The sequence below is a fragment of the Vidua macroura genome, chromosome 11, assembly GCF_024509145.1.
Source record: "Vidua macroura isolate BioBank_ID:100142 chromosome 11, ASM2450914v1, whole genome shotgun sequence".
Classification (NCBI taxonomy): Eukaryota; Metazoa; Chordata; class Aves; order Passeriformes; family Viduidae; genus Vidua; species Vidua macroura.
Window position 1 is genome coordinate 6,605,415 of NC_071581.1, and position 15,488 is coordinate 6,620,902.

Here is a 15,488-nt window from a genome sequence, read left to right on the forward strand (position 1 = left end):
TAAATTCTTGATATATAAGGTGAAGAGGGAAAATAAATTCCCTGGCCGTAGGAATGTTAAAGTAACATATCTTAATTTAGGGTGAGGTCTCACTAGATGGATATCTTGTAGTGAACAGTAAACTGGTTCAAAGTAATTTATCTTTTAATTTTCTAGGAGTTTTGGATTGTGACAAATTTAATACTCATTTTTTCTTAAGTATGTAATTAGAACAATTTCACAAATTTTAGTTTTGGTTTTCAAGAAGCTTGGATTTTGTTGTATAACTAGTAGCAGAATGCAGTGGTTTCAGTTTGAAACTGGGCAGAAACACCAATTAAGTGTAGAGATTTTGGTTCGAATTTCCTGGCCAATGCACCAATGAACATAGTGAGTCTAATGCTGGCCAAATGCCAGTACACTTACTAGAATTATTTACTCATTTTCTATTGCGAGGTAAGAATTGAGAGGACAGCAAAGCAGGCTCAGCATTACACCAGGAAATGACATCTGCTACTTGTGTGTCCCTAAGAAGAACGAGAAGCTAAATGTTAGCGCCCGGAACCTGGTTGTTCGCAGCCCGCGCGCGTTCAGGCGGCTGCACTCGGCGATTCGCCAAGAGAATTGTTTGCAGAGCATTGGTCTCCGCAAGCCAGTCCTCTGGATTCACGGAGCATTGGTCTCTGCGAGCCAGTCCTCTGGATTCATGGAGCATTGGTCTCCGCAAGCCAGTCCTGTGGATTCGCGGAGCATTGGTCTCTGTGAGCCAGTCCTCTGGATTCATGGAGCATTGGTCTCCGCGAGCCAGTCCTGTGGATTTGCGGAGCAATGGTCTCCGCGAGCCAGTCCTGTGGATTCGCGGAGCGTTGGTCTCTGCGAGCCAGTCCTGAACTCACAAAGCATTGGTCTTTGCGAGGACTCCTGAATTCCGGTGGAAGGTAAAGACTGACTCAAGTTGTACTTTCTAGTTTTGCCACGTCTGTGCTCTAAAAGACAATGCCAAAGAGAAATACAGGATGGGATAATGCCAGTCTTCAGTTCAGTGGCATGTCCAGCTGAGTGGATGAACAAGATATAGTCTACTGATGGTGCTTTTTTATCAACATTTCCTAAATATACTAGTTTATACTTTTTTTTTTTTGCTATAATATTTACTTAAATGGTTTAAAGGTGAATGAGTTCTGTTCAAGTTTCAGTGCGTTGTTATGATCTGGTTATTAAAATTATTAAAGGAGATACCCCTGAATTAAGGTGCAAAATGAGATCATATGTCAAAGTTGATAGTCTGGATTTTATGTAACAGTAAGTGTGAGAAAGAGAGAGACAGAAAAAAATAGAAAAAAAAGCCAGGGGTGGGGGGGGAGGTTTAGGAAGCAGCGTTGAAAGGAGAGTGACAGAGACAGATTTAGTAGAAAATATCACCATTCCATGGATCCCACCCAACCCACGAAATCCTCTTCTGGTCTTCTCTGTGGTGAGGTCTCACAAAACGTAAGACTCCAGGGGATTAATGCAGATTTGGGCAAGGTGGGACTGCCCAGGTACCTCCCTGGGGCGGGGCAAGTTGGACTCTGTCTCTTGCTCCTTTTCAATAATATCAAATCTTGAGCACCAGTATATCCTTGGAGTCTGCCATGAATTGGGTTGTGGATTTTCAGAGTTCCATTGTTGCTCCTTCCAGTTTTGCTGAGGCATTGTCGCTCATCTGCAACATCCTCCTTCCAAAATGGCTTCTGGATCCCCAAAAAAGACACCGAGCCCTCGTCTTCTGCTCAGGGAAAGACTGAAGCCTGAGACTGTGAGTAGCCACTGGGGCTGTGTTAAGGCTGGAAACTCCCCTCATGTCCCTCCTCTCCCCGCCCCTGTTGTCAGCAGCCTGTGAAGCTGCAGACCCCCTCCCCACCTCTTTGTGCCGTGCTCCTGGCCCTTGGTGGGGGCTGTCCTGGTGCAGTAGGGAACGCTGTGTGATGTTTCAGGGACAGTCCAGCATCCTGCCTGGCTGTGCCACCAGAGCCAAGTGAAACCAATGTGCAGCTGAAGCCCTGAGCATGTGCTTCTTTCCCTTTCCCTTTGCCACAGCAATTCCTTCTGTCAGGCTGGGCACTCACCTGTGCTGCTCTGACCAACCTGCCCTTGGGCACCCGGGCACGTGGGGGGGGGGAAGCTCCAACTCTGCCCAAAGCCTTGAGAGACACGGCTGGTCCCAGCTGGAAGAGCTTCCCAGCCAGCTGTTCTCTCTCATCTCCTGTGTGGGCGCAGATCCAGCCCTGCAGGCAGCACTGGAGCCAGGGCCACAAAGGTCCCTTGGCCGTCTGGAGCTCACTTGACTGAAGATGCCCCACTGCTGAGGCTCTCTCCAGGAGATCCCTCTGTTTTCTTCTGTGGAGGGGCCTGTGAGCCCAGAGAGAGAAAACAAATGCTAATGAACAGAGAGAACGAAAACTCGGGCACATTCCTGTGCACCTCACTCTTGGTACAACTTTGCTTTCTTGCTTCTCTTGGACTCACCCAGCAGTGCTATCTCCTCGCTGTGAGCTTTGAGTGTTGTGCAGGGATGGAGTTAGGGGAGTTCTGAGAGCTCCTCCCCACTCTCTGAAAAGGTCACTGCCTCAATCCAATGAGGAAACAAATGCCCAAAGAGCAGAAATCCCCAAACATGTCACATCAAATCACAGAGAGACTAATGGGACACAGCCATGTGGTTGGAGTATGTGTATTGCACTCTGTATTATTAATTTATTGGTGCTAAGTATTTCAGCAGGTAACTTCCAGGGCTTCCAGAACTGTCCTAGTGTCTAGTGATCACAAATTATTCACCAGTGCTACTTGTTCAGGAAAAGCTTTTCTGAAGCTTTTCTGAACAAGCACATTTCTGATGCTCTTGCTGATTTGGTGTGGGGTTTTTTGTTTGTTTTTGGGTTTGTTTTTTTTTTTTTGGGTTTTTTTGTTTCTTTTTTTTTTGGGTTTTTTTTTTTTTTTTTTTTTTTTTTTTTTTGTTTTTATTTTTGTTCCTTTTTTGCCTTTCAGCTGCTTCCCTCTAAGTTCCAGATTCTCAACATGAAGAAGGAGAATAATCCCCACAGCACTGTGGGGAGTATTCTGCCCAGAATTAGCCCATTTCTAGACATGAGCGAGACTCGCCCAAAGGTAGCCTTTTCCTGCTCTTTTCCTTTCTGTTTGATGTGAAGTTTGAGGAGGGTGTGTGCTTGTGACAGGCTTGCCTCCAGCAAAATACCTCAGTGTCCAGGTCCTGTTGTCATTGTAAACTGCTGGTAGTGGTGGACTGGGAGTCCTGATCTGCACTAAGACAACACAAAGAGCCTCTGCTGAAGCTGCTGGGGTGTGCTGGAGTGTAGCTGCCATTGCTAAAAGAGTGGGGGGAAGGCTAGGGACACAAAGGCACAAAATTGCCATTTGCCATTCTCCTGCTGAAGTAGCCACCTCTTACTTTGGTGTGGTCACCATCAAATGCTCGGGGTCATAGGATTCCCTCCAGAGTGGCAGCGTTGGCCTTTGAAGGCCGAGGACCTGCAGTAATTACTGCAGATTGAACAAAACAAATTGCATTCATGCTCTGGGTTGGAACAATGTGTTGGACCCTGCCAGGCTGTTAGATTTTGCAGGCTGCCAGATGTAAAGGAGACTCGCCTCCCCTTCCCTCTCATCCTACTTCCTTTTGGTCAGGTCTTCAACCCTGTCCTTCTCCCAGCTCACAGCAACACCCAACAAACCAACCTGAACAAATCCAAACCACAAACAACACATAGAACCAACAAATTCCATTCTTTCACTTAATAACCTTTTGGCCTCAGCCAAATATCACCTCATCTTTCACACCTCTTCTGGTACTGTTCTTTTCTTACTGATGCCTAAGTTCTAGATCAAAAAAAAAAAAAAAATATTTGCAGTTGTGTGGGCCTTGGTTTCCCTGTCTCAGAGTAAAGGACATCCCAAAATTGGTTCCCATAGAGTAAATTCTTGGGTTTTACTTACTCCATGAGTGCTCAGTCAGTGCCCCAGTGGGCACAGGGCTGTGCTTAAGGAAAGTGCTGCCTGGCACTCTGGAGAAGGAAACCCGGAGAAATACAAGCCAGAAGAGCAGCTTGGCTCGAGCCTGCTCTGAGCTGATCAAGCAGCTCTTGATCAGCTCAGAGCAGAGGTGGGTGAGCCACTGTTGCCCCAGTGTGGGCTGGGCAGACGTGCTCACGCAGAGTCTGTACTTCACTGGGATCAGTGTAAGATTGTCCTTCATGAACCTTCCTCCCAGCAGCTGAACCTCTCCCTGCTCTCTCTTGCCTCTCCAGCTGCCACCAGTTGCCCCAAAACAGAGCTTGTTTCGGGTTTCCCCACCAGAGATGGTATTTCAGAACTTCGTCGCCCATGAGGTCTCTGAAATGGCACTGTCCTTCATGAATAAGGACAAGGTAAGTGCCGGCACCTGGAGCTTTAACTCTGTGCTGGAAGAGGAGAGTGCTGTCATTCCCAGAGTGTACAGCAAAGCAAGTTATCTGCTGCAGCACATGCAGAAGAAAATGTCTCAGCACCTTTGTTCTGCAAGATGGTGGAAATCTTCCTGTGCTGGGAATTCTCCCCTGATTTTGGCCATGCGTTGATGGTATCTATCCCAAAGGAGTTTCCTTCTCTTGAAAACTCTGGAGTGATAGGAATGTTGAGGGTTCTTGCCTGCTCTCAAGCTTTGCCTTGACTGTATACCACATCCTGTGTCTCCTTGGTTAATCTTGGTTCCTGGTAGGAATCTCTGTCTCTCTCAGCCTGTTTGGCTCCCTTTGTGCAGCTCACAGTCAAAGCTCAGGGGCTGAGTCTTCTCCAATTAATGCTGGAATCACTTCTCATTAATGGCATTGGCACTGCAGGAAGTGTGCTCTGAAACAGCCCTGGAATCAGGCTGATGTAGCAGATGCAGCGGGAGGCCTTTAGGTGCGTGCCACTTCAGGCTCCTGCTAAACTTCATTCAGCTCTGCTCAGCTTTTCCAAAAGCAACATGGTGCTCTGCTTTCCCTTTGGAGAACCACAGCACATCCAAAGCCGTGTGCTCCTGGAGGTTTTCACTTTCACTTGTGATTGTTTTGCAGTTTCCCAAGAGAGTTGAGAGGGAAAAAGCTGAAAAATGTCACCAGTTGTGTTCCACTCTAAAGAGGAAAATGGAGACCATTTGAATTTCAGTCAGGGAAACATTTTCTCAGATGAGCCCTGTGCCAAGAGTGGGCTGGTGGGAAGAGACAGGAGGGAGCCAAAATCGCCTGGGTTAGACTTTTGGAGAGCATTTTGGTGCTCAGGGGTTGATATCTGTGTGCTAGAAAATGCGTGTTTGCTGTGTCTGTGTGTCCCAGAGGGCAGAACCTGGCCTGCTGGCTGCAGGTAGGAATGCCCAGCAGCCCAGCTTGCCTGCACAGGCAGCAAGAACCCCTGGAGAGCCAAGATTGGCTTTTAATACTGGAACCACACTGCCAGCCAGTGCTGGTCATGTTTCTCCAGGCAGAAAGTGCCTTTGAAGCCCACAGTCGATAGGCACAGCCTGTCTGTGTTTCCATCGCTTTTGGCAAGCTGATTGCTCTCATGGTTTTATGATTCTTCCTTGCTGCTTTACTGCCCATTTAAACTCTCTTTTGCCATCTCCTTGTTTTAGGGATTGTCTTGCTGTGTTCCTTCTTTTGCTTTTCAGGTTTGCTTTTATTCCCAGTAAGGCCACAGTGTTTGGTCTCCTCTCTTGCTGCTCTGCCTGCATGACTCTATCCCCAGAACGTCCCTACCCAAACCTGATCTGCTAGAAGGGAATTTCTTCCTTCCCCCAGGATACTGTGCTGTTTCGCGACTCTGTGGTGGCGGCGAGTTTCCGCGCGGACCGCGCTCGCTCGTCTTGGCAGCGTGGCTTTGCGGCAGCGGCTCTTTCTCCGCGCGGCTCCTGGATGCTCCGCAGTGACTCTCTGCCTGCTCCGTGACTCTGCGCTGGCCATGGCCCCCCGTTGGTCCCTGTTGCTGCTTCTGTATCTGGCACCACAGAGCAAGTGGCTCTAAAGGTTCTGCCTCTGGTAAATCCCCATCCTGAGGCCGTTCCCCACTCCGGCATGGTGCTGGAGTTCTGAGAGCTAGCCCGGGCTCCGGTGGGCTGCGTCACACAAGTGCTTAATACTGAAAAAAAATCCTGTTCTTCATACGTGTGCCTTCTACTTCTCCAAGGAGTTCACGCTAGCCAAAAAATCAAGTATTTTTTTTTTTTTAACTTAAAAAGTCAACTGGTATCAAACACAATGAGTGCATAATATTCAATGTAAATAGATATTAACAACATTAGCCGAAAAAGTTAATGTAGGAATGGGAAAGGTTCGATGGCAGTTACTGCATGTGCACAGGAACTGCCATCAGCTTTTCTTTATCACACTTGCATCTGTTAGTGACTGCAGCAGGGGCAGCACAAGTGCCAACAGCCACAGGAACATCTGAGGGTTTGCTTCATCTTCCTGGAGCCTTGCACTCGGGCCCAAGATTCCGACAGACACCGAATGCTTCAGCTCTCCTGGGGATTCAGATCAGCTGTTCAGGCCTGGAGACACCTGGAGCTGTGCAGCAGATCTCGAATCTACAATTCAACTAAATCACTTGAGCTTTTACAGACATCACTATTTGCAGTGAAGTCCTGACCACCATGAATGAGCTGCTAGTTCAGCAGCAAAGAGGGAACAAGGATTTCCAGCACAAGGAGCACCACGTGTCTGACACTGCCAGGGTGCCTGGTCAACTACACATAAGCATTTCTGGCCTCGTGAATCCTCACCTCCACTTTTCTGTCCTGGAGTAGACTCCTGCCAGCAGCTGAGTGAGGTTTGATAACAAGACAGTGAGGGACAAACTTCAGTCCTGTTGCCTGTATCCTAAGTTTTCCATAGCCTACAGAATTGCCTTGTGAGTAATGTTAAATTAACCACAATTAATTGCAATTTTAACCCGCCCTCTTCCCTCCACAAGCCCAAGCAAAACAAAACAAGATTGTGAAATCACCTGAAACTATTTGTATTTTTCTTGTGCATTCTGTAAGTGCTTTTTGATACCACACAAGACTGTATGGATCACATTGTCCATGTATGGCACGTGCAAGAGGTAGCCAGATCCCCAGAAGGTTTCATAGGTTAACTCAAACAGGAATTACATCAAATAGTATTATCTCATTACAGACAAGGCAAACCACAGAAACACACAGAACAAAGGCACCAAAACTGAGAAGGAACTGAAACAGACCTTTTCAAAGTCTGTTTCACAAAAAATACTATGTGCTTCTCAGAACTCTTAAAAGAGATTAAAAATGGTAATAATCCAGTTAGGGATTGTCAACCTGAAGTTCCCAATTCAGAAGAAATTCAAGTGTAGCTTTCAAAAAATAGGTAAAAAGGAAATAAACAAACCTCCTTTTTCCTCTTTCAAAATAAATTAATGGCCGGACCAAGTTGTCACAGATTACTCTTCTTTCTTTCATGTACGGATGCATACAAATTAATGAAGTAATTCTCAGAGGATGAAATTAAGTTGTCAAGATCATAATCCACTTCAAAGGTAGGTCTCTCTCCAAAAATTACAAGAGCAAGAAATACAGCAAAGTGGGCAGTCAGTCCCCATATCTTGAATGACTTTCTGTGTTCCTGGTCATCGTATGTAAAGCAGTGTATGCGAGTTAAGTAACCTGAGGAGGTTTTATAAGAGAAGGTCTTGTAATTTAAGGGCTTGACAAAGTACTCCAAAGGCACAACAAAAACCTCGCTCACTTCATCTGGATTAGGAGTGACCTGGAATGTATCCTCCACAAATCCTACAACTGGTGTCACCAAGTTATTAATCTAAAAAGAGAGAAAAAACCCCCAATAAATAAGTAAATTTTAAAAAATCAACAAAACCCTCAAACACTTATGTTTGTACCACGTAAAAATCTTCATTACTTAAAAAAAACATTTCATTGTTACAAAATGGGTACAAGACGCCTATGAACTATTTTTAACTGCAATGCAATTTAGTCCCCATAATGGCAAGCTATTTGACTTGGAGAATTTGAAATCATATTTTTGTATTTGTCAAAAATGACTTTACAGATAATCTGTTCATCTTGTATAATCATATAGCAGTTAAAAAGGCTTGCGACTTTGCTACAGAAGTAAAAAAGCATGCATGCTTTCTCATTTACATTTTTAAATTCTGATTTTAATCCAGATTTTCCCTATCCTTCATCATATTTCTGTATTGTTTTCCTGGGATACAGGAATTTTCCAGAATATGGGAATATTTTTCTATAGGTACAGAAATATTATTGCAATATATTTAGCCATAAAATATAACACTTCTTGAAACACCTTATTTATGGACATTTTGATTCTAAATGTAATCCCTACTTCCATGGCAAGACAAAATCACTGAATTCATACTTTGCATCAATGGAACACCAAAACTCTTTCGGATACATTGCTAGTTCTATTTATTCACACTAACAAAGATCACTGTCTTGTAGAAAGGAGGAAGAGCAAAACAGTGTTTGTGGTATTTGATTCAAGTCTGGAAAGACCCAGTCCAAGTCAGAAGCACCTGGAATGTATATATTGAGGAGAAAAAATATCATCTGACATGTACAATATTCATGGTCCAAAACCCACACCATCTCTCCTACTGACTGAAGTAATTGGCTGGAAGAAAGGGAAAATTTGATCCTTTTTACACACTACCTCTGAACTAAGTGGCTTTAAGGTTGTCTGTAGAGAAATTATAATTTAAGTAGTTAAATAAAGCTTTTTTCAATACAATTTCAAAAGTAGTTCTTTCCTTTTTTAATCGGGAGAGCATATTGCTAACAGATAGACGAACAGGAGGCATAGTAATAAACGGTTACCTGGTGAACAAAAATAGTCTTCAGAAACAGCAATTCCTCTGTTCTATGGGCAAATCGATCCCATGTAATACTGAACACTGTTACAGAAATTGAGAACCTGTGAATTGACAAATGGTGACCTACACTCCAAAGACACCCCTGGGAGTCTCCCTGCTAGTGGAAGATGATGCACACGATCCTGGTGCACATCCTCTCTGGTGCTCCCTCTCTGTCTGCACTGCCCTGGAGTCAGCAGAAAATTAACAAGACACCTGTGAGGCTACAGCAGCCTGCTGCAACCCTGCCTGGGTGAGCGATCTCTGCACAGCTCCAGGGATGGAGATTATACAGCCTGTCAGGAGCATCTGCTCCAGTTTTGGGCAGACCTCATGGTGAAGAGGATTTTTTTCTTGCATCTTATCAAAACGTCCATGCTGCTGCTGTGTCCACTGTCTCAAGAAGAGTTCTGGTATTGTTCTCTCTCTGATGCCCCTGGAGAAGGAAGCAGCCAAAACCCCTGGTAGCTTTCAAGCTGAGCAAGCCCACCTCTCTCAGCCTGTCTGCTCATCACCCACTGGCTGTAGCCCCGTGACTGTGCTCCTGGCTCTCTGCTAAACTCTCACCAGGGCAGCGGTGTCTGTCTGGTACTCCAGAGTCACTGACTGGTGCCCCAGAGCTGGTCTCACAAATACTAAACACTGAGCAAGAGCCCTTTCCCTGGGCTCTGCTGGACACATGGGCTGTGCACATGAAGAAGCAGCGCCTCTTGGAAGTTACAAGTTTGAAAAGGTCACTGCCAACCACACAAAAGAAAAGCACCCACACTTACTCTGTATTGATATGCTGACTTACTTTATCAATTCCAGGCATCAGCCTACAGATGACTTCCACCTTCTCTGGCTGAAGACCCACTTCTTCTTTAGCTTCTCGGAGAGCAGTGTCAATGTCATCTTTATCAGTGGCTTCCCTTTTACCTCCTGGAAAACACACTTCCCCTGGTGATCTTCTCAGCTAGAATGTAAAGGAGTGCTACTGTTAAATAGAACAAGGTTTATGTTTCTTATTGGATCCACACAGATGCATGTTGCATTGCAGCATCCCTTTATGTTCATCTTTCCAGTCAAAGAAGCTGGAAATGGTGGTTAAGGTGTCTGCAGAGCAGAAGAAACGTGCCTTAGCAAGAGAAGCTACCTAAGAAAATGCTGAGGCTATCCCCTGCTAATCCATAAACCCTTGCTATAAGAAATACACTGCACCTGTACAGCGTTGTGTAACTGTGGAACTTCTGCTTTAGTAGGTCAAAGTTTACATTTTGCATTATCTTGTTTGCATAAATGACTGACAGGTGAATCCAGACAGACAACTTATAGAGCAAGATTAAAATACTCTAAGAGCAAAAACTTCTGAAAGACACAATTAAATAATGTACCTGTGAGAGAGGAAATAACATTTGGCTTCAGCCCAAAAAGGCTATGCAGCAAAAGAATGAAAATGGTTGGTTCTGTTTCCTATTTGTTATCTATAGTTAGTGAAATGAACAGGGCTAATGCCTTTATTAATGTTCAGCTCTTTATTAAAAAGATCAGCAGGGCAGGCGGCTCGACACAGAGCTCGCCCCCGCGGTCGTAGCTCTCCCAGGCAGCCAGAAGGAAGAAGGCGCGCAGAGCCGGTCACTGGAGTCCCGAGCAGCAGCTGTCCTTTCTCCTTTCCTTGTGGCACACCGATGGCCCGAGGATGAGGAGGCGTGGCGTGCAGAGTCTGTTGCTGAAGTCTAGAACAACAGCTGTCCCCGCTCCTTCCGTGGTGGCAGCACCAAGACTCTCTGTCCCTATTTCCCTGCTTCTCAGAGCCTAATATAGTCTGTTCCTTCTTAGGTGATGGCGACAGTTAAAAGTCAATCAGGGGATGTGTTTCCCTCTTCCTCAGCTAGGGCATTTGCCTAGACTCCTCTACTGTGTTCAGTTTTTGATTTATATTCTTTTTTATCTCCTAAAAATACTCCCATGATCCTAAGGGATTTCTATTTGCATGTTAGTCTCAGAGTGACAGCGTGGAGTGGAGGGGTGGGAGGCCGGTTGTCCCCAGGTAGTTTAGAGAAAACAAACAGAGCAATTAGCTAATTAGCATTTCAACATCGGTACTTAGCTAGAGTTAGTAGTTTTCTTTTAGTGTTGCCATGGGAACTAGGAAAACCCTGCCCGCGTTTCTGGGGAACACCTGGAAACTGTTCATAACAGTTAGGATGTGTTTTGTTTAATTGGTTGGGTGTTGTTGAGATCCGGGAGAGGGGCGGGGTTGAAGACATGACCAAAACAGGAAGAAGGATGAGAAGGGAAGGGACAGAAGAGTTGGCATTACAAATTAAGTTCCTTAGTTATTGCTTCGAAGTCTGTGTCCACTCTTAACTGTAATCAAAAAGGGAGTTATTTCTAAGATACCTTTAAGCTTTAAGTACATTCCAGTAGTAGGCTTGTGCATCAAGGATCAATAAAAAACACATTTATAATCAATGTATCAGCTATGTAACTGGGATTATTTGTCTTTTAAGCAAGACCCAGCAACAGAAAAAAGTAATTCCTGAATACAGGCAGTTGATGTGCGCAGGGATGGAAAACGAGAGTTGTAAAAGAAAACAAAATGCTAGAGAAAGAGTTCTGGGAGCCTTGAGTTTTTGCCTTTTATGTATTAAAGGGCGAAAATAGTATTATTAACTGCAGACGGAACAACCTCAGTTAATAAAGCTGCACTGCATGGTCAGTTTCCTAACTTAAGTAAGCAGATAATTAAGTAAGCAATCATTGCCGACCGTGGCAATTATTATTTCCTGTCACGGGTTTCCGGGATGCCGGCAAGTTCCTGGCACGCAGACACCAGAATCACAGGAGTGTGAAAACAACTGGCTGTGCCCTTGGGAAGAAGGGGCGGGACTGGGGGTCCGGCGCACACCGATGGTTCCCCGGGAAGGATCGCACCCCTCGGAGCCCCCCCGGTACCTGCATGGAGCGGACGGTGAGCAGCAGGTGCAGCCGCCCCCCTTGCACCACGAGCGGCAGCAGCACGGCGGCTCTGGGCAGCGGCAAGCGGGAGAACTTGTCCCCGACATCGAACTCCCTCAGGCGGCGCCAGGCCTTCTCCATGACCCCCTGCCTAGGAGCGGGCAGAGCGGAGCACCGGCACCCTCCAGCCGTGCCCCCCTCACCTCCCGGGCAGGGACAGGGACCGGGGCCCGGCTCCTCTTCCAGCTCTGCTGCCACCTCCGGCACCGCCAGCGGCTGCGCCCTGCCCGGCGCCGCCCCGGCTCCGCCAGTCAGCGCTCGGTCGTTCCCTGCCCCGCTCCGGGCGTGTCCCTGGCCCGGAGCCGCGGCGCCGCTCGCTCCCTGCCCGACGCGGGGCCCCGCTGCCCCAGACGTGCAGCGGCTCCCTCGATTCCGTCCAGTACCGCCTCAACTCCGCGACCGGAGCAGCTCGCAGTGGGGGAAGGACCGTGAAAGTGCTGCATCCGTGCCCAGTCACAGAACCATAGAACAGGGAAGGACCTTAAAGATCACCTTATTCCTCCTCCATGGTGCTAGAAATGCACTAACTTTTAGATACAATTCAGTGGGGGCAAATCGTTGAAGCAAAGGAAAACTCTATTAGTAACGATTCAGCTGAGCCAGGTGTGTGCCTCCCTTGCCCTAGAAACCAACACACCCACCCACCCCCTTTTTTTTATATGGCTTTTTTTATACCTTTTCCTGGCCAAGGCAGTCCCTGTTCCCTTTCCCATTGGATGGGTATTCGGGAACTTCCATTCTCTCCCAGCTGCCAACTTTTCACAGAATCACAGAATGAATTAGGTTGGAAAAGACCTTTAAGATCATCTAGTCCAACCTATGACCAGCACCTCCTCATCAAGTAAACCATGGCACTTGAGTGCCTCGTCCAGTCTTTTTTTAAACATGTCCAGGGTTGGTGACTCCACCACCTCCCTGGGCAGAAGATTCCAGCATGCAACTACTCTTGCAGTGAAGAATTTTTTTCTAACATCTAACCTAAACTTCCCCTGGCACAGCTTAAGACTGTGTCCTCTCGTTCTGTCACTTGTTGCCTGGAGAAAGAGACCTGACTACAGCCACCTTTCAGGGAGTTGTAGAGTGATAAGGTCACCTCTGAGTCTCCTTTTCTCCAGGCTGAACACCCCCAGCTCCCTCAGCCTTTCTTCACAGGGCTTGTGTTCCAAGCCCCTCACCAGCCTTGTTGCCTCCTCTGGACATGTTCAAGCATCTCAATGTCCTTCCCAGACTGAGGGACCCAGAACTGGACACAGCACTCGAGGTGTGGCCTCACCAGTGCCAATGACCTCCCTGCTCCTGCTGGCCACACCATTCCTGATCCAGGCCAGGAGCCATTGGCCTTCTTGGCCACCAGGGCACACTGCTGGCTCATGTCCAGCTGGTTGTTGACCAGTACCCCCAGGTCCCTTTCTGTCTGGGCACTGTCCCCCGTCTGTAGCGCTGCAGGGGTTGCTGTGACAAACGTGCAGGACTTGGCACTTGGACTTGTTAAACTTTATGTTGTTGGACTCAGCCCATCTATCCAGCCTGTCCAGGTCCCTCTGCAGAGCCCTCCTACCCTTCACCAGATTGACACATGCTCCCACCTTGGTGTCATCTGCAAATTTACGGTCTCCCCTCTCATCCTACTCCTTTTTTAGTCAGGTCTTCAACCCCACCCCTCTCCCAGCTCACAGCAACCCTCAACAAACCAACCAGAACAAATCCAAACAACACCACATCGAACCAACACCTTTCATTCTTTAACCTAACAACCTTTTGGCTTCAGCAGAATACCACCTCATCTCTCACAATCCACCCTTTCCTTTTATATCCTCTTTTTGCTGAAGCCCTTGATTTAATTACCCTGTCTGGTCAGCACAAACCGGTTCCTTTTGTGAAGTAGTTATAAATAAGATTAATCAGTTTTTTATTAGGTCGTTGTTAAATTAACTAAGAATTAACAATTAACTAAGAAGTAATTAATTAACTTAGGGCAGGAGACCATCAGCAGCAGAAGAGACGATGTTGCCGGCTCCTGCCGGATGCTCCAGCTGACACAGATGCTGTCACTCAGGTGGTAGTTTCCAGTGCACCTGCTTCTTGGGTCTCTGGCCTTGCTCTGTCTGCTGTAACACAGAGCGTTTCAGTTTACCAAGACTCTTCTTCTCACGGGCTCTGCCTGTCAAAATCACCTGCACCCTATTCTGAGTTGGCTTCAGGTTAGAAATCCTAGGAAGAAGGGGACTGGTATTAGCCTGACGAACATTCCCAGCCAGCCGCTTTTCTGTCTCCTTGCAGAGCACACAGTGTTGCATCCTCTCTCTGTGCAAGCAGAAGGTAATGAAACCACATCTAAGTCTACTTAAAATGTAGTGAACTGGGAAATCACACGTGTCCATGAGAACAAAAGGTGACCTGAGATACATATATATATATATATATATATATATATATATATATATATATATATATATATATATATGTATGTATATAGAGATATATATATATATATCTCAAATCCACCATCTTTCTTAAGACTGGATGGAAAATTTCCAAGAACTCCCTTCTTGGAGAACAGATGTCAGTCACTTGCTTAAAAAGAATTTCTGACACCTCTTCCCAGGTCTGCCATGTTTTTTGGGACCCGTCCCCTGTGCCACAAGCAGTTGCTCCCAAACCAGACCATCCCTTGAGCAGGTCCTCCTCACCTTGACAGGTATGCTGCCGTTGTTACGGATGACCAGGGGCAGTGTCTCTGAATCCTTCAGCCAGAGCCTCTTGAAGCGCAGCACGGCGTTTCCCCTCTCGCTGCGAGCACTCGGGCACACGACTGTCAGCTGCGGCTCATGCCCCCTCCCGCTGATGGTGAAGGTCAGGGTTTGGGGTTTGATTTTCACAGAGCTGCAGGAGAGGCACAGAAACAATTTCAGCTGGCACTAACCCATTTCTCACTGGGCAAGCAAAGCAGCAAGGGCCAGAGTGTTTTCCCTGCCTGGTGCCCCTGTACCCCACAACACAGCCCCCCCACCAGCCTCTTCCCAATCCACTCAGGGCCATTCGCAAGAGGAATCTGCTCCAAAGAGCCAGAGCCTTCCGCAATAACAGTTAAAAATAATTTCACTTAATTGAATCATGCACTACAGCAGGTAAATGAGGCACCAGATGAGATATGGAAAATCCCCTGGCTGCAGTGAGATGAGACTTATGCAACAAGCAAAAGCACAGCATGAAAGCAAGAAGGCAAAAATACATCATCGTCACCATCAGTAAAGATCATTTCCAAGAACAGTAAAAAAGCAATTGCTTATTAGCAGTTAGACTTTTCTTGTTCCAATTCAGCCACTAAAGGGTTGAGGAAGGGCAAGTCAAAGCCCCAGTACACAGGTCCCAGGGCAGAGGAACTAGGCTCCTCTTTCATACCAGCTCCAATCACTCCACAACAGCTTAATGAATGCCAGGTAATCACAGAGGACCATCTCATTTTACAGAAACAAAGAGGAAATTGTCACTGCTGACTTGCTGGTACAGAAACTGCTTCATCTAAGCTTTTGTCCTTGGAAACCCCCAGCTCAGCTGCAGCACATCTCAGTAACTTCTGGTTGGCCACC

General features: G+C 46.7%; 1 protein-coding gene and 1 pseudogene across 1 annotated transcript; both read right to left on the minus strand.

The window, feature by feature from the left end:
• Window positions 1–6,984: 6,984 nt before the first annotated feature.
• Window positions 6,985–12,090, minus strand: NUDT7 (nudix hydrolase 7). Its single transcript, XM_053987770.1, has 3 exons — window positions 11,836–12,090; window positions 9,695–9,853; window positions 6,985–7,826 (listed from the first exon to the last, which is right to left on the minus strand). The coding sequence occupies exons 1-3, from the start codon at window positions 11,977–11,979 to the stop codon at window positions 7,443–7,445; spliced, it is 687 nt and encodes a 228-aa protein (XP_053843745.1). The 5' UTR covers window positions 11,980–12,090; the 3' UTR covers window positions 6,985–7,442.
• Window positions 12,091–13,946: 1,856 nt separating this feature from the next.
• Window positions 13,947–15,488, minus strand: part of LOC128813013 (hydrocephalus-inducing protein-like) — a 67,989-nt pseudogene continuing 66,447 nt past the window's right edge.

What these genes read in the sequence shown, in the direction of transcription:
- NUDT7 (XM_053987770.1), bottom strand. Translation starts at nt 11,979, where the DNA reads ATGGAGAAGGCCTGGCGCCGCCTGAGGGAGTTCGATGTCGGGGACAAG. An exon ending in TCACCGTCCGCTCCATGCAG is followed by an intron (nt 9,854 to 11,835) that starts GTACCGGGGGGG and finishes TTTACATTCTAG; the next exon opens with CTGAGAAGATCACCAGGGGA. An exon ending in TGATGCCTGGAATTGATAAA is followed by an intron (nt 7,827 to 9,694) that starts GTAAGTCAGCAT and finishes CTCTCTTTTTAG; the next exon opens with ATTAATAACTTGGTGACACC.